This window comes from Leptonotus elevatus, chromosome 2 (genome assembly GCF_054856555.1).
Source record: "Leptonotus elevatus isolate MCC_2025b chromosome 2, RoL_Lele_1.0, whole genome shotgun sequence".
Lineage (NCBI taxonomy): Eukaryota > Metazoa > Chordata > Actinopteri > Syngnathiformes > Syngnathidae > Leptonotus > Leptonotus elevatus.
In genome coordinates, this window is record NC_141240.1 from 6,693,545 (window position 1) to 6,711,326 (window position 17,782).

At 40.9% G+C, this 17,782-nt stretch overlaps 1 protein-coding gene across 4 annotated transcripts in view; it reads left to right on the forward strand.

Annotated features, from left to right (window-relative positions):
- Window positions 1-17,364, forward strand: part of LOC147178290 (rho GTPase-activating protein 6-like) — a 70,863-nt gene extending 53,499 nt beyond the window's left edge. For all 4 annotated transcript variants that reach the window (XM_086068504.1, XM_086068507.1, XM_086068506.1 and 1 more), the window contains 13 exons: window positions 2,146-2,305; window positions 4,570-4,641; window positions 7,049-7,197; window positions 7,289-7,417; window positions 8,192-8,387; window positions 8,467-8,522; window positions 9,556-9,706; window positions 9,803-9,951; window positions 10,544-10,723; window positions 11,344-11,435; window positions 11,511-11,731; window positions 12,225-12,308; window positions 14,669-17,364. In XM_086068504.1, coding sequence (XP_085924630.1) covers window positions 2,146-2,305; window positions 4,570-4,641; window positions 7,049-7,197; window positions 7,289-7,417; window positions 8,192-8,387; window positions 8,467-8,522; window positions 9,556-9,706; window positions 9,803-9,951; window positions 10,544-10,723; window positions 11,344-11,435; window positions 11,511-11,731; window positions 12,225-12,308; window positions 14,669-15,144 — 2,115 coding nt within the window. In that variant the 3' untranslated portion in view covers window positions 15,145-17,364. The remainder of the gene's footprint in view (window positions 1-2,145; window positions 2,306-4,569; window positions 4,642-7,048; window positions 7,198-7,288; window positions 7,418-8,191; window positions 8,388-8,466; window positions 8,523-9,555; window positions 9,707-9,802; window positions 9,952-10,543; window positions 10,724-11,343; window positions 11,436-11,510; window positions 11,732-12,224; window positions 12,309-14,668) is intronic.
- Window positions 17,365-17,782: the final 418 nt, after the last annotated feature.

Here is a 17,782-nt window from a genome sequence, read left to right on the forward strand (position 1 = left end):
TGAAGGGGGTTATAAAAGAGGTTTTGGAAAGGTAAAATGTTGTTTCAGTAGTTTCCATGATTTTTAAAGCATATTTATTTATCTTTCATTTAGTTAACAAAAATGTTTTGTTATTATTATTTTTAGTTTTGATTAACTGAAAAGACTTTGACGCACCACCAACAATTTTAAAGACTAAAAGTAAGGGTAAAGGGTAAATAAGAAGCCTCTTTCCGTTCGAGCTGGTTCTGCCCAGCAGGATCCTTCATGGGGATGGATGAACTTTAGTTCAGTGTCAACCTCTGAGAGCTGTGGTATGATAACATACCGTAGAGGGTGGGGGAGGACACAGGGGAGGAGAATCATTGTTGATGTCCCGTAATCGCTGCTGGACTGTGGCAAAAGAAAGCTGAGTGCCGTGAAACACATTCACATACAGTAGCCATGTATGTAACCATGAATAACAGCATTCTAAAACCAACAGTATTCTACATGCGGTATGATCCAAATTTAATTGAATTGTAATGTTCAATATTTCGGGAAGCTCTGAGACCCAGCTGGTTTCATTCAGTGGTGTAGTCCAGAGTATACGCGGGGTATACGGAGTATACCCACTTCACTATTTGTGTTCATTGTTGACTAAATATTGTAATTTGTTTTATAACATATGCTTTGTTTCCCTCTTGATAAATATATTTTACATTTCAGGCTGCTTGTGTTACCAAACTGTTATTAATGATTATTTTATTATTGTGAGCAAGTACAAATGACAGATTTTTAATTCTTACATGTCACCATTTCTAAAAGAGGAATTTTTTTTGACTGCTTAAAAAATATATTTAAAAAAAAACTGGTGAAGATTGAGTGTATACCCACTTCTCCAGGGACCACTGCACCACTGGTTTCATTGACTAATCTCACACTCTGGTCATGCATTCCTTTACGTCTATGAGAAAGGGCGATGTAGAGTTTGAGTAGAAGCCCCAATAATTCCAATTTTATACAGACATTGGGCTTGCAAGTGTCCAAATGCATTGAATTAGAAACTGGCTGAAACTGGAAATGAAGTCACATTCCAACAGATGAAAAATCCAATTTATGCTGGTGGCTGCCTGCCACTTTTTCTATGAAACACTCTGAAAACGTCAAAAAGTTTTAGGTTTTAGTTTAAAATGGCTACCATTGGGGCCAAAGGTAGAATCCAAGTTGGTTATTGCGCCGATTGTTATACAAAATAAAGCCTCCACATCATCATGAGCGGCATCCTAAAGCTAAGCTAACTAGCTGAGGGGATGCTCTCTCTGGGACAACCGGTTGTCTTGGCTAACAACAGAGGTTTGATACAGTGCCGGGATGGGCTTCATTTGGATTGCACTGCTGAACAGTTTATTTAAAGTTCATTAGCTTGCTAACTATTCCCATACACACATACCCAGTATGGCTGAAGAAACCCACTTCCATCTAAACTGCTTGCCGTCACACGGCGAATGCACACTCCCCATATAGCTATGTCATACAGCTGCTGTAGCAAATGCTGTTCCAGCAAGTCTTGAATGGAAAATTATACTGTAGTACCAGTCATTTGTTCTGGTGTTTTTCAACTACATTTATAATGATAGTTGGCACAGGTTTAGCATGTCTTCTCCTTTTAGTTATTACTCGTCCTTATTTTGTTGATACTTTTCAGAATTGTAGCTTATTTGCTACCATGATTACAGACTTTTAGTAGCCACAGAGCCGCAGCCGTGGACCTGTGAAACTAGTTTTGTACATGAGGGCAAATGTCTTGACATAAACAAACATAATGGCGATTGGTTCAAATCTTATGTCAGCCAATCACAAGCCGCAATACTTACAGACTCCCTTTCAAACTCTGATTTAATCTACCGTGCATGTCGTCTAATCCTCTTTTTAGACTTTCCCGTAACACCAGAACACATCTCTGTGGCTGCTGCAGAGGCAGTCCTTGGCATCTTACCCCCGGTCAATCGTCAGCTGCCTCGTTTGCTAGTCATCAGTCTTTAGTCCAAAACCGAAAATGCATTTTTGTGCAAATGCAAAATTTTCACTGAACGAATTATCGGGGTATCCCTACTTGATGTGCCATGTACCTACGGCTTCATGGAGGAACCAAGGATACTATTTTAATGCTTTGCCTTCCCTTAGGGTGACTTCACCTGGAACAGCCTGTCCGGCCAGAATGTGCGTCTGACTCCAGTTGCCATCCAGAGCCTGTCTGAACTGGAGAGGGCCCGACTCCAAGAAGTGGCCTTCGCCCGCTTGCACCAAGACTATGATATTGGATGCCCGATTACTGTGCCAAAAGGTGGGCTCTTGTGTGTTTCTCCACCCCTTTAATGCAATGTTACATAACTTCTATATTGTAAGTTCCTGGGGGTTGTACTGTTTAAAAACTTACTGTTGGTCTCTTGTAAGGAAGGATAGACTCAAGCCTGTTTTTGCTGAATGTGCATGTGTACGTTTTGGTAGCTACTTTGTACAGAAATTATATATAGCTAAGGCAGGTATCACCATCTTGCCTCGACACGCAATGGACACACAAGTTCAGTCAGGGTTGTTCCAAACTATGCTATGGTAAAGCTGGATTGCACCATACAAGTGGTTTTATAAAATTATGAAAATTATAATGACCTTAACGACTAATCAAAGACTGCGATTTTTGACGAGTAAGGCACAGTGTAACACACAGCTGCAATGTACGTTCCACCTTATTCTTGTATTCTGAATTGGTGGCCTGTATTTGCACAAGCAGTGTCAAAATTAGTGCATTAATTTTGAGTCAATTTAAAGTTTCTTTAACTAACACCACAAATTTTTTTGAAGCGCGATTAATGACCGCCCCTTACTTACAATGCCTGTACTGGGAGAATTCCAGTCGCAACACAGCAGACACGTCCACGTCAAAATTTAGCAGTAATAAATTTAATAATAATGCATATATTTGTGGAGACTGGGGTCAAATGTGCATAATTACACAAGTTACTTCATGGTAAAGATCAGATAATATGAAAAGCAAAATGCACTGACCTGTCACCAATGTCTTACAAATGCAATTATGCCATCTAGTGGCAGAAATATGACCTCAACACAAAACAATATCACACTCGTTTTTTTACAGTAAAGTACATATTTTTAATTTTAACTCAATTTCATGGATTATTAAAGAATTACTGTATCAATGACTAAAAGATGCAGCCATATTTCTATTAGTTTAAAAAAAAATCCACTTTTTTGTTAACAAGAGTATGAAAATATAAAATTTGAGTTAACTATTGAAGTCTGGTGATTAATTACGATTAAAAAAAATTAATAGGCTGACACCCCTAATTTGCACAAATACATAGCATGCATGTAATGTATATCTATCTATCTTTCGGCTGTGAAGTTGCCACCATTATAACAGTGTAATGCAGCCAATAGGGCCTTGCAACTGACGGTGGCCAATGATAAGGAGAATTACATTTGTACTTCAAATTGTGTATGTGTGCCATTTCAAAACCTGTTTATCACTTTTATAAAATGGAATCATATTTTTGTTGAGGACACATTTGCGGAAGGTAGAAACCTATGTAATGCCACATTGAGGGTATGACAAGACAGAAAAAGCAGCAGCTAAGGTTTACCAGACATTATTATTTAACCCAAAGTTCATCAGATTTCCGTTTAGTTTTGCGAGCCATCTGTCAAAAATCCCCCCAAAATCCAAAACATTTCCTATCTGTATTCTCACCCCCACTCTGTGCTGTCCATTACATCTGCTTTCTCTTCTTTCACACACCGTTTCCTCAGCGCTCCCTTTCCGTGTTGTTTGCTAAATGGGATGCTCAACTTTCTCAAGTGTCAGAAGAAGCATGGTGACAATCAAACAGCAGTGGTAATGTTGAAGATTGGGAGATTCGTCAGTGGTGCTCGGACACTTGGGAAACTGAAACCGTTCTATGACGTAAGCAGCTAATGCTACCATGGGATGTTTAGTGGGAGGTGGCTACATTTTCCTGAGTGATTCATATGATACAGGAGACATCTGGGGTTCAAACTGAGGTTGCTAAATCAGTATGTAGAACAACATAAGTGACCCAGCAATAGCACCAAGAGTTTTGCTGAGGCTTACGAGAATTCCAAGGATTTAAATAAGTGCGAGCCACAACTTCCAGAGTTTCCTGGTTATTAAAACAGCCAATTTGGAAGCGCTGTATCATGTTTAGAGTGAACAGTTTTTTCCTGTTCTTTCTAAAAACTAGCGAAAACACTCACATATAAACATGCGGTACGTACCTTACCGTAAATAATCCTAAATATATCGTAACCCCAAAGATTACCTCTACTAAACAAATTCAAACCTATCCCAACAAGCACACGCCACAACAAGATGTAGATTCTTAAACCAGTAATCTTTCAAGGTTCAGCCCCAGCATTTCCCGTCTTTCCTTGAAAGCTGCAACTTTTGAATCACTTGTGAGAAAAACTACACTTACAGATTATGAACTGTCAAGATTGGAATACAGCACATCAGATAAAGACATTATGTTTTCCAGATGTATTCCGTTCATTACTTTTGTCCCTGTACAGATGGACAAAAGAGGAAAAAGTCACTCCGGAGGAAGCTGGATTCTTTATCCAAAGAGAAGAGCAAAGACAAAGGTATGCCAAATTCTTAAATATTTGCCAGTGTGTTTCTTGATCTTGCTGTCGCCAAAACTCTGCCCCTACCTTTATCTGGCGAGACGGTCTTTATCATGTGAAAGGAGAGGCTAAACAAAATAGACTATCTGTTTACAGTTTGTATTTATATTAAGTGGGGGGACTGCTGCATATTTGGCTGCAGAACATACAGGTCTTGAAAGAGGCCAGGAGGTGATTGGAGGTGGAGATAATGTGAAACAGGCTTTTATTATCAAACGGGTGAGTCTGGTCTTTATCAGTAAACACAGTCTTATTGAAATTTAAGAACACATACAAATATGCAGACAGCTGACAGTGTTGACTCATCTTCGCATGACCGTGTCAGATTAGCTGTCATTGCATTTGACATTTCATTAATAAAAATTAAAAAAATGTTTACATAACAACTTAGTAAAAACAGAAACATTTTGTCTTGTGATTCCAGCACCAGTAGGGATTTTACACATATTTACTTTAAGACCAGATTTCAAGTCTTGGCGTCTTTATGAAAATGTACGCTTTTATCCATTTATATTTAGTTACAACAGATTGAATGCATGGTTATTTCCGTTTCAAATTAGAATTTTAAGTAACAGATTTAGTCCCTGTTTACACGGAAGCAAAGCCGGCTTCGTTCCTCAAAAAAAATGTGTACACACAGAATCATTTCAAGACATGCATGTGTCCAAAAGAAGACGCTGAGGATGTTTAACGGTGGTTGTAATGTTTATGTCAACTCTGGAGTGGCGCTGTAGTGCAGCCACAGGGAATTAACTGATAGCGTGGAAGAAGAATCAGCGAAGAAGACGAACCACTTATCTGAATAGCTGCAAGGCCGCCATATTACTCCTCCCAAGAAACGTTTCTCGGCATACGATCCTATACATTTATACTATATATATATATATAATTTAAAGTCAGGGTTCGTTCAAGGTCCTAAACTTTGTCCAGGCATTTGGCAACAGTTTTAATACCTTTTCTTGTCGCAAAGTAATTTTGGCGAACGTCTTCCGCTACCCTTGCAAACGTTCGCCACTCAGTGGGATACGGGCTTTAAGTGGCCAGAACAAAAAACATTGTGAAGGAGCGCTAGCTCTTGCTAAGCCTAGCTAGCTAGCTACAGTATGTATGTGCACAACAATGGGTAGTGCACCTAAATCAGTGGACCCCAACCTTTTTCCCACCAACAACCCGTTCATGGCAGTGCACATTTTTGGGGGACTCTTTCCGTGACAACAGGGTGTGTGTGTGTAGCTGATTCATACTCCGGAGCTCATACTAATTGTAAAGTGGGCGTCTGTAGTGCTTACGTATAGTCCCGATTAGGGATTTTCTCAATCTACTTGTGCATCCTGGTACCAAACATCATGTTGTAGTTGGGGACCACTGACCTAAATGATTGGTAGGTATGCTTCATTTGTCCTTTAGCTGTTCTGATGCAATTGGCTGGCGGACAGTCCAGGGTGAACACTGGATCTTGCCCAAATTAATGTGAGATAGGCTTTAGCTCACACGCAACGCTACACACACACACGTTGTACATTAGGAAACTGCGATGGCTTGATGGATGTTTTGGCATAGATGCATCATGCAGCACAGATGTTATGCGAGTTTGTGCATACGTGCAGCCCTGCATGTGCCTTTTGTTTACCAGATGTGCACGCTGCTTTGAGCTCGAGTTTGTGTAAAAAGGAATCTGTTGTGCTGCCATGTTTGTGGTTATATTGCGCCACAAACCCTTCACTTGTGGTTACTAGATGCAGTTAGTGTCTTCTGTCTTCCCTCCTACTTCAGACACATGATGCAAATGTAGAGGCCAAAATTGCTTGTTGTGACCTGAAGCCAGATGATATTGATTGTGGGCAAGGGCCATTAAAATGTTGTTTGTTCAAGGTACTCAAATTAGAAGTCTGTACATTGTAAAAAAACAAAAACAAACAACTTTTCGGTTATTTACGCTTTTACAGATCAGTGGCTGTATTGTAAAAAAAATTTTTTTTAGATAAAGTCAGAGAGGCCAGACTAAGATGGTTTAGACATGTCCAGAGGAGAGATAGTGAGTATATTGGCAGAAGGATGCTGAGTTTCCAAATGTCAGGCAGGAGGTCTAGAGGAAGACAAAAGAGGAGGTTTATGGATGTAGTTAAAGAGGACATGAAGGTGGGAGAGCAGAGGATGCAGAGGACAGGGTTAGATGGAGGCAACTAATTTGCTGTGGCAACCCCTGAAGGGAAAAGCCAAAAAGAAAAGAAGATGCCCGCAGGCAAAATGGGGCCCCACACGGACGATGGTGCCCTCCACACTATGCGTACTCCGTGTGTAACGCGCGGCGCCCTATCTCATCTCGATTGTAACCTACCATTTCATATATATTTTTGTCTCCCAGAGGGTGTTCCTCAGGCCTTCAGTATACCCCTCTCACAGGTCATAGCAAATGACAGGACACATAGGCAACGCCAAGACGGCTATCGTCAGGATCCACCACAGCGTGAGGAGCACAAGGACTCGTCCGACCTTGTCTCCTCCATTCTACAGGTTAACATGCATGGATGCACGTCTTATCATGAGCAGTTCCTACACATTAAAAGTGAGAGTAACACCAAGTAACCATCTGCATCATCTACAGTTTGCCACTAAGCGATCGTCTAATAAGGAACTCTCAAGCAGTAACTCCTCATTGAGCTCCACGTCAGAGACAGCGAATGAGTCAACGTCACCCAACACGCCTGAGTCTGCACCACGAGTGCGCAGACGGGTGAGTTGGTCATTGGTTGCTTTCAAGAGTGTGTTTTCTAGGGATGCACCGAAATGAAAATGTTTGGCCGAAAACCGAAACGCCGAAAAAAAAAAAATATGCCAATTTTTTACTATCATTGTATTTATTATAGTTAATTAAAATTATAATATTATTATAAAATATTTATTTAGCACTGGCATTTTAACAAAGCGCAATATATATTGAAATGTGCCCACACCGCAGACATAATGGTACATTAATAAACACCAAACGAGGTTTGAGCATTTTCTGGCGGTGAGATTGCACTTTATAGTCAATGTAGTTCGCACAGGCGGGCACGGATGCGTGCGGCGGGACAAGGTGCGGCACACTTAAAATCAACACATTTACATATTCACCAATGCTTAAAAATATATAAATACATCTGTTCGCACCAGCTAATCGGCTTCGGGAACGGACTGCAGTCACACACAGCGTCCTGTACAGGTCTGTCACCACCCGGAGATAGATAACTGGTGCAAACTCACACTGTGAAAAGCCAGCGAGAAGAAAAGGCGGACACTCACCCCCACGTTTGCTGTTTAATTCAAACATTTAAATTGTTTTGCTTGCGCCACCACAACATCCTATTTCGGCCATTTTCTTTCGGCTTTAATTTAGTTTTGGCCGAATGACGAAAACGGCAAAAATAGCAATTTTCGGCCCAAAATTTTCGGTAGCCGAATATTCGGTGCATCACTAGTGTTTTCTGTTTCTATCGTTCTCAAATGAAAATGCATGTTCCGGCTCCAGGGCGGCATGTCGGTAGATTCGATCACGGATTTGGACGACAACCAGTCCCGCCTGCTGGAGGCGCTGCAGCTCTCGCTGCCTGCTGAGACAACGAGCAAGAAGGAGAAGCACAGGGACAAACGTCTGAGTCTCAACCCGATATACCGCCAGGTGCCCCGTGTCGTCGACAGCTGCTGTCAACACATTGAGAAATACGGTATCTATATAATGTACACTCATGCTTGTGTTATATTACACTATAATTATAGTGGTCCTTTTTTCTTTTCCACACTCAGGTTTGCAGACAGTGGGGATTTTCAGGGTGGGAAGTTCAAAGAAAAGAGTTCGACAGGTTGGTGTTTTCATTAAACTGTTCCATGGTTTTGAGGGCTAAAACAGTTTCATCCCAAATTAAAGCATCATATTCCATTTCCATTCACAGATTAGACACGAAGAACTATGTTGTGCTAATGCAAAATACAATTACTGGCCATACTATAAGTTACGCTTAACCACTGCATTATGAGAGGTAAATGAAATAAAACCACATGCTCTACAAAGGTCATTGTGCTTAATGCTCCTTCACAAAGAACTACATTCCATCATACGGAAGCTTGGAACTGCCTATGTGGAATAAACATCATTAATTGGTAAGTATGTTCGAACATACTCGCAAATACGTTCAAATGTACTCTTAGGCTAAATGGTACAAACGTAGCATAACATCGCTACTATGTGAAAAACACTTATGTCCATTTTTATCTTTTTTTTTTTACATTGATATGTTTTGGGGATGAAATTGAATGCAGACATCCTAAAAACGTAAAAAATTGGGGAAAAAATGGACATAAGTGTTTTTCATATTGTCGCTGCTATGTGAAAAACACTTATGTACACTTTTGTCATTTTTTCCCCCATTTTTATGTTTTTGGGATGACACTGAAAGCAGACATCCCAAAAATGTAAAAATTGAAGAAGAAAAAAAAGAACATAAGTGACGATATTTTCCCATAATGCCACACGAGGTATTACTTGCGAATGCACGAGTGAAAAAAAGAAAAAGAAAGTTTCTGATTTATTATGCCTGCAGTGCATGATTTAGGTTTGGCTCTGCATTTTTTTTTTTGCCATAATGCAACGAGTTATTACTTGCACATGCGCAAGTAATACGTTGTGGCATTATGGGAAAATATGCTGTTTGTGAAATTTAGCCTACGTATTTGTGAGTACGTTCAAACTCATTTAAATGCATTTGAAATTACTCATTCAAACACAAATATGTTGGAACATACACACCCGTCAAAAATGTTTACCGAACATTGGCAGTTCCACGCTTCCGTACCAAGGCTTACTTTTTTTAACCACATTTTATCCCCCTGCTTCAGTTACGAGAGGAGTTTGACCGTGGAGTTGATGTCCATTTAGATGAAGAGCACAGCGTTCACGATGTGGCAGCTTTGTTGAAGGAGTTCCTCAGGGACATGCCTGACCCACTTCTCACCAAGGAGCTTTATACTCCCTTCATAAACACTACATGTATGCATCCTTCCCGTACAGCAGACCCAATTCTTCGTGTTACCCAAGGACACCTCAACTTGTCTGCTGATGCCATTTGACATGTCTCTTGTGCAGTGTTGGATCCAGATGAGCAACAAAGTGTCATGCAGCTACTGGTGTATCTACTCCCAGCTTCCAACAGTGACACACTTCACCGCCTCCTGGAGTTCCTGTCCACCGTAGCTGACCATGCCCATGACAAGCAGGACAAAGACAGGCAGGAGGTAAAATCATCCTTCACAGATAAAACACCTGCATGGCAACATCCATGATAAGTCTAACACTTAGGGCCTGATTCACTAAAGGTTTCCACATCCAAAAACGGGCGCAAACTTGTAAAAGCTGATCTACTAACCTGCTGTAGTCAGGAACTGCATCTGCTAAATGTCAATGCAACATGATTTAACAAGAGTCAAATTGCAATGGATAGTTTTATGTCTTTAAATACGGTGTCTGAAAGGCAGGTGCCATTATGGTGATAGAACTTTTCCACTGTGTAAAAAAACAACTTAGAAATCCATCCATCCATTACATGCAATCAATATTCGGTTTCTGCAACATTCAGGATAACCTGTTCACATGCAGGACAAAGTGGTTCCTGGATCCATATCTATTTAATCTTTCAATTGAAATTTTTGAAATTGTGAAGTACAAGTTGACCCCAGTCTCCACAAATATATGCATTATTATTAAGTATATTACTGCAAAATTTTGACGCTACAGTGATGAACAACAACTTTGAACTTGGCATGGTTATTGTGTCACACGACCATCAATGGGCGTGGCGTCACAGTATGCTTGACTTCTTCATTTCAGATGACGGGGAACAAGATGACTTCCTTAAACCTTGCCACCATCTTCGGCCCCAACCTGCTTCATAAACTCAAATCTTCAGACAAGGAGTTCAGCGTCCAGAGTTCGGCTCGGGCCGAGGAAAGCACAGCCGTCATTGCCACCTTACAGAGAATGATCGCGAGCTACCAGACCCTCTTCATGGTCAGTTGGCGTTCATTCTTACCTCCTCCAGCTGATGCACTTTCACATTTTTGTGTAGACAGAAAGGGATTTTTCTTGTCAGTAAGTGCATTGTGCCAGCTTTCTGACCAAAGTGTCACAAAATGTTCACTCAGACATTTGAACGCCTTCCTTCCAAAACAAAAAGGAACATTCGGGCATGAAATCCTCCTTGCGGAGTCAGAAGAGGTCACGATTTTACACGGATTAGCTTCTTCTTCGCTTGCTTTGTTCCTGTCTCTTCTCGGGATTGTCCAACAGTGCAGACAGGCAGATCAGGTCATTTTAGGTCCAAAACTTGAAACCCTAATGTTTCGTAATCTGCCGCTGCCACTCCCCTGAGGCTTACATTCCTACAGTAAGCCAATTAATCACATCAGACTTCTTCGGGTCTGGTAAGAGCAAAAGTTTTCTATTTATTTGAGATGGGGCAGGGAGGTGACATCTGTAAGTTCTTTTGTAAATCGGCTTAAGTCAGAGTTTATGAAACATCTGGCAAAAGTGCAGGAAATACAGACAGATATTTGACCTTCCTGAATTGTGGCCTTGAGCAAGGATATTCAAAACCTTGATTTAATTAATCCAAATTGCTTTTTGTTTAGGTCCCACCTGACCTGCAAAATGAAGTTCTGATGAGTCTACTGGAGACAGACCCCGACGTGGTAGACTACCTCCTGAGACGAAAAGCGTCACAGTGAGTTAAGCACACAACATAAGGTCATTTCGTCGTCCTATTTCGTCCCGTCTACGAGCCTTGTTTTCCCCGCAGGAGTACCGATCTCCTCCAGTCTGAGGAATCCTTCACCCTGAGTGAACGCCACTCCTCCAGCGACTCAAACAAGCCGTCCAGCGGGGAGGTGTCCCCATATGATAACAACTCCCCCATCTTGAGCGAACGGAGAAGGGAGGCAGGGAAGCCAGGCGGTGCGCTGATGGGGCAAGTGACGGGCTGGGCGGGGGAGTCAGGAGCTGACAGCAGGGTGGGCCCAGGTGAGGTGTACACGTCATACCTGTTAGATTAGGCCTCAATGAGTAGATAGGTGACTTGAGCTAGACCGTTGCGTCCTGTCTTGACGCCTTTCTATCTATCTGCACTCTAACGCCCTTATCCAGTTGAAATCAGTTAAGACCGTCAGGTCACACATTTTCACATGGGATCGGCTGAGCCGTCCCCCGTATGGGTGGGCGGCCAAGGCAGTATAAGAGTAGAGACCATTTTGAATAGATCAGACTTTCTTCCGCATTCAGCAGATAAGGCTCCACAGCTGTGCACTTGATCTTTCTGATATTCATTAAATAGTTCAACTGAGAATATGCAGTCTCCTGGTTATTATTATTAGGATAGCAAGCATTCAAGATAAGAGAACCAGTGAAAGTTCCCATCTGAACTTTTGGTGCAGAAAACTGGGACATCAGGCTTTCCTTTTACGCTACCACTGCTGCATTTACTCGTTTGACCTGGTTTCTCTTTTGCTTCTTTTAGACTGTATATCGGAGGAACATGCTAACATTTGGGGTACGTGGCACACGACTCTGAAACCAGCACTCAAGGACCAAACGTATACAGGTGAGCTGCCTGCCTGACCACTCGAGCTATGTCAAAGTGCAAGTCATATTCGACTCCACCACACAAACAAGGTACTTTGTATTACATACATTTGTAACATTCGATATTAATTATAATGTTGGATTGAAAGTACGCCTTTCAACATCAAGTTACCAGTAAACATCTAGTGGTTCTTAACCTGTGTTCGATCAAATCCCAGGGGTTCAGTGAGTCAATAAAAAAAAGGTTGGGCAGAGGTCAAACACACACCCGACTCATATGATTCGTGAAGACACGCCCCGTTTGGCCATCATTGGCTGCAGGTGATCACGTACATTGCTAAGCCTATCTGTGCTGCATGGAATTTGGTGTACTCAGTAGTCGATTTGTGGCTGTTGTGATGGTACGTCGTGTGATTTCTTTGTTATTGTAATCCCTTCATATCATGTCGAGCAAAAACAAATTAAGTGTTTGGATGATTATGTGCAACATGAACTCACATGTATAACGGAACATATGGTGTTCCACAGGGTTCATTTCTGGGGCCTCTGCTGTTTTCATTGTATCTAGAAAAAGATAAAACAGTGGTGGTTATTTCAAAGTGTTCTATAAATATAGCAGAGCTGGGAGTAAGTCATTGTTTTGCAAGTCACAAGTAAGTCTCAAGTCTTTGCCCTCAAATCCCAAGTCAAGACTGACAAGTCACAAGTCCAAACTTACAAGTCTCAAGCGATTCACAAGTCCTACACTTTGAGTTTCAAGTCCTTTATTTCAGGTGACCTTCAAAGTAGGACTCAGGGAGTGAACCCGCAGTGGACGCAACAGATTACCGTGTTTGCAATGTCATGTTACAAGAGAGTTTACAGTCTCATTAACTACGCAGCTAGCAACGATAATTAGCCAATAAACTGACATTAGTTGAGCATTATGTTACTTACTGTTCTTTGTGCAACTTCATATGTTGAATGAAGTTTGAAGTTTTTGCCTCTTTAATCTTTGACCCGCATCTTTTGCACACTGCAATTCATTTGCTGACCACCTTATAGTTTTCGTACCCAAACAACGAGTGGTGCAATGGATCACAAAAGTCACGGTTCAGATCGGATCACGGATTTTAGTCACAAATCAGATTGTTTGTCGGATCAGAAAAAATACAATTAAATGAAATCTGATCAATAGAACTTTGTCTTGATTAATAGGAGTCAGTGTCCTAACTGCCTGACTTGCAATGCCAAATTTAGCAATTAGCTATCTAGCAAAACTAAAGACACACTTCTTTAAGGCCAATGGAGATAAGGAATACAAGAACACAAGGTTTTCTGAATTCAAGGTGAACAGAGCCAGATTTGATGAAAAGGTTACTCTCTCTGTTCATTTTGTTCACCAGTAAACCCTATACCAGGGTTTCCCAATTCCGGTCCTCGAGGGTCCTGCAGTTTTTAAAAGTTTCTGCTTACCAACACACCTGATGCTAAAGATCAGGATCGTTATCAGGCATGCTGATGAGCTGAGTATATGAATCAGGTGTGCTAGTGGGCGGAAACATCGAAAACCTGCAGGACTCCGGCCCTTGAGAACCAGAATTGGGGAACCCTGCCCTATACCTTAGTCTTGAATTTGAAGAGGAAAAAAAAAATCTCATTTTATTTTTCAATAAAGAAGGGTTCATTGAATGTGCGTAGGAAACTGGTGGGGATTCAGTACCTCCAACAAGGTTCATTTTGATTTCATTTCAATGATTGAGTTAAAAAAAAAAAGACAATAGTCTTCTATATCAAATGAAAAGGAGCAGAAAGAAGCCCCGTTTTTTCTGCCCCGTTTCTCCCCAAAGCTCAGTTACAAAGTAAAAAATAAAAATAAACAGCAACAACAACAAAAATAAAATAAAATTGTGTGACAGCTGGTCTCACAGTCACATGACTTTTGTTCTCGATTTACATTTTGGTTGCTGACATTCGCAATAACAAAAATGACAATGGCATAATGATCAATCTTAACATTGTTCTTATTTCTTTAACAAGCTGAATTTACTTATTCTTTTAAATATAAATTTTGTATTGGATACTTTAGTTTCTTTATTCGGATTTTTCCATGTGCTGATTCTTTTTGTGGAAACACAGCGTTCCATCAGTCTGGTCCTTAAGAACCACTTGTTTATAAAATGATCATTTAAAAAAGAAATCCGTGCATAATACGGTGAGGAACGATTTTGGATGATTTATTTTAAAAAGTGTCGTATTCACGGGATTTGACTGTAATGTTTCTATAAACTTGAATGTTTGCATAAGAAAAGACATGTGGACATGCTTTACAAGTGCAGTATGTGACAATCAAAGTAAACTTGCTGAATTCCATTGATATTGTTTCTGTTTTCGCTGAAGGTTCCCATGGTAACGTGTCTGAGGCAAGCTCCCGCAACTCACAGGAAGGACTTGATGGACTCCATAGTGACAGCAGACACCAGCCGATGCCGCCGCCGACTAGGGCACTCCCTGGCATCGCCGAGTGCAGACCCTATCCGCAAGTGACCCGCGTATGCACTAACCCTCACCTGCAGCCTCATGGAGCCTGCACGACGTCAGGATTGAAAGACTGGCCGAACGCTAACGAGAGTGGCCGCTTCCCTCCCCCTTACGACGCTCATCACCGCCTGGCTGCTTGTCAAAGTTCCCCTCAGCTCGCAGCAGCGCAGCAGCGCCCCCTGCAGCACAAGACGCCAAGTGCCGAGCAGAACAACTCCGACGGGCCGCCGATGCCGCACAGTCCAGAGTGGCAGGACTGGCAGAGGGACCGCTGGCAAATATGGCAACTGCTTTCGTCAGACAGTGCAGACACACTGCCAGAGACTCTTGTGTGAGTTCGTCAAGTCCAGTTTTATGTCACATTTGACGACTGCTTGGTGAAATGCCCCTTTGATAATTAAACAGCCTCATCTTTACTTCCTGTCCGTCCATCCCTGGATCTGCCAGCATGTTCACACCTTGGCATTCGTGTTTACATGTTCAGCTGCTGCCTTCTATAGACTTTAAAACATGTATGAGCCACCAATCATTATTCTCTCTTTGGATATTGTTTCTGACCCACATTTCAGTAGTGATAGACAAATGAAGCTTCATGAAGCACTTGTGATATTTTTTTTACTCCTCTAGATGGCACTCTTGGTTTAAAGATACAATGGAAATGTAATCCATTTCCATTGCACTAGCCTTTATCTTTAAGCTCAGACCACCATCTGGAGGAGTGAAAAAATATTGCAAGCGCCTCATGAAGCTTCATTTTCTCATCACTACATTTCAGTGTAGCATTTGAAAAGATCCCACAAGAAATACCTCAAAATTAATCAAAGCACTTCGAAATGTTGCCATAAATGCCATCAGGTTTGTTTTTGTTTTTGTGGCAAACAATAGGAAATTTGCTAGCTCCGTTCATGAAAAGGCAACTTGATTTTGGTCAGTGTTTAAATGCAAAATTCGCGCGCGCACACCCCCCCCCCCCCCCCCCCCACACGCACACACACACAGACTTGTTCTTATAGAATTGTGAGGACATCCATAGACATAATGCATTTCCTAGCCCCTCCACCTAACCCCAACCATCAAAAATGATTGCCCACCCCCATTCCTTACCCTAACCTCAACCATAACCCAATTCAAACCTAAACTCTAAAACCAAGTCTTGACCCTCAAAAAGAGGTCTCGAGTTGTGAGGACCGGCCAAAATGTCCTCACTTCACAAAAATGTCCTCCATCTGTTGGTTAAGACGTATTTTGGTCCTCACAATGTAGTATGTACAAGTACACACACACACACCACTTAAAGGAGTTCATCAAAATTTTATTTGAAGTGTGTCTGTCCTTCAAGCCTTTGACATAAATGTTAGTCTTTGTAAGACTGTTCTCTTGACCACAGTGTTGAATGTATTATTAATGTAATATTAAAGCACTCCGCTGTAATTTTGCTACCTGCTGCACAATGAGATGTGCCAAAGTTTTTTTTTTTTCTGTTTCGTTTCAGGATCTCCTGTTTTCATATACTTACATATACGAAAATGGCTTAAGGCCAAGAATGTTTGCATCACATTTCAAGAAATATCCATGTTCGCTTCTGGCTTATGTAAGTAAAATACACCAACATGAGCCAGTGACGAAAAACTAAACAAAAAAGTTCATTCTGCATGTTAGTGTAATCATTTTGAAAAGGCCAAATGTGAAGTACTTCTTGAAACTGGGGAATCGCTTACCGTAAATAAGTATTTTTAACAGATAATCCTTTAAATTGAATAACATTGTTGCTCTAATAATGGATATTAATGATTATACTACTAAGCCGTCTTAAACCTTATTAAATATACTATATTGTACATACTCATTTTGTAATGGTCAATCAGCTTTCCGTTCCACTTTCTTTAAAACCAATGTGCTGCTTTTGCTGCCTGAATGTGTGCATCGGGTATTATAGGGCTTTGTGGTGAGTAACCTGAATTACCACAGTTAACTAATACCAGCTAGTCTGGACATATAGAACAAAATGAAACCCCAAACAAAGCTGGGTTACTCCAAAAGAGTCAATCACGTGGGTATTTGCTGGCAAATATTTGTCAGTTTGTATTTCTTTGAAGAGTGAAGTAAAAGAAACGAGCAAGCAGAGTTGTTGTGATAAAAATCTGGCGCCACCTATCGTCAGGCTGTTCCCATTTGTCAACTCGTTGCTGCTCTCCAAGCATGTGGAAGTACCTTCTGTTAAGAGTGTGGACATTAAAGGGAGAAAAAAACATGCCATAGCTTATAGCTAGCTAGGGGTCATGTTTTGTGAAAATTTCAGCAAATGTGTTTTGCTTCTAGAGTAGATATGATATGATGTGATATGATATGCAGTATATATGTTCCGATTCCAAATTTGTTAAAAAAAAAGAAGTTACAACTGTTTTCTCAATCTTACATCATATTGTGCCATGATGGATGTAATGACATCAGTGGGGTTTACTGGTTCAATTTTTCAGGCAATTTTTTGCTATTTGCTTTTTTGTACCACCTGAGTTCAATGTATGTTATAGTGGAATTAAATATGGTTAAGTTCACATCTGCTGGTGGAGTGAATTATTTGGAAAGAACAGAAAAACAACAACATGTAAGTACCTTTACACTGCACTAGGCCAAATTATTTCCAAAAATTTGCCTTTACAAAGACAATAAGGCTTCATTCTATTCTATTTGCACTTTCAGCGAGGAATTGATTTAAAAGCACTAAGATTAGTATTGTTGCAGTTAAAGCGATAAATATTATACTTAATTAGCCTGATAGATGTCATATTTGTGTCACCTTATCTATCTATAAAGTATATACGCCTGTAGAACTGCTAATCGTCATCTGGCAGACTCTTTGATACAACACTTTCATTGCACCTCATTACACCATGCAAGTGGTCAAAATTAGTGTTAGGTTGGTCTATCAACAGGATGTCAAGCTGGGATGGGCAATTGTTGCCCCCGGGCCGC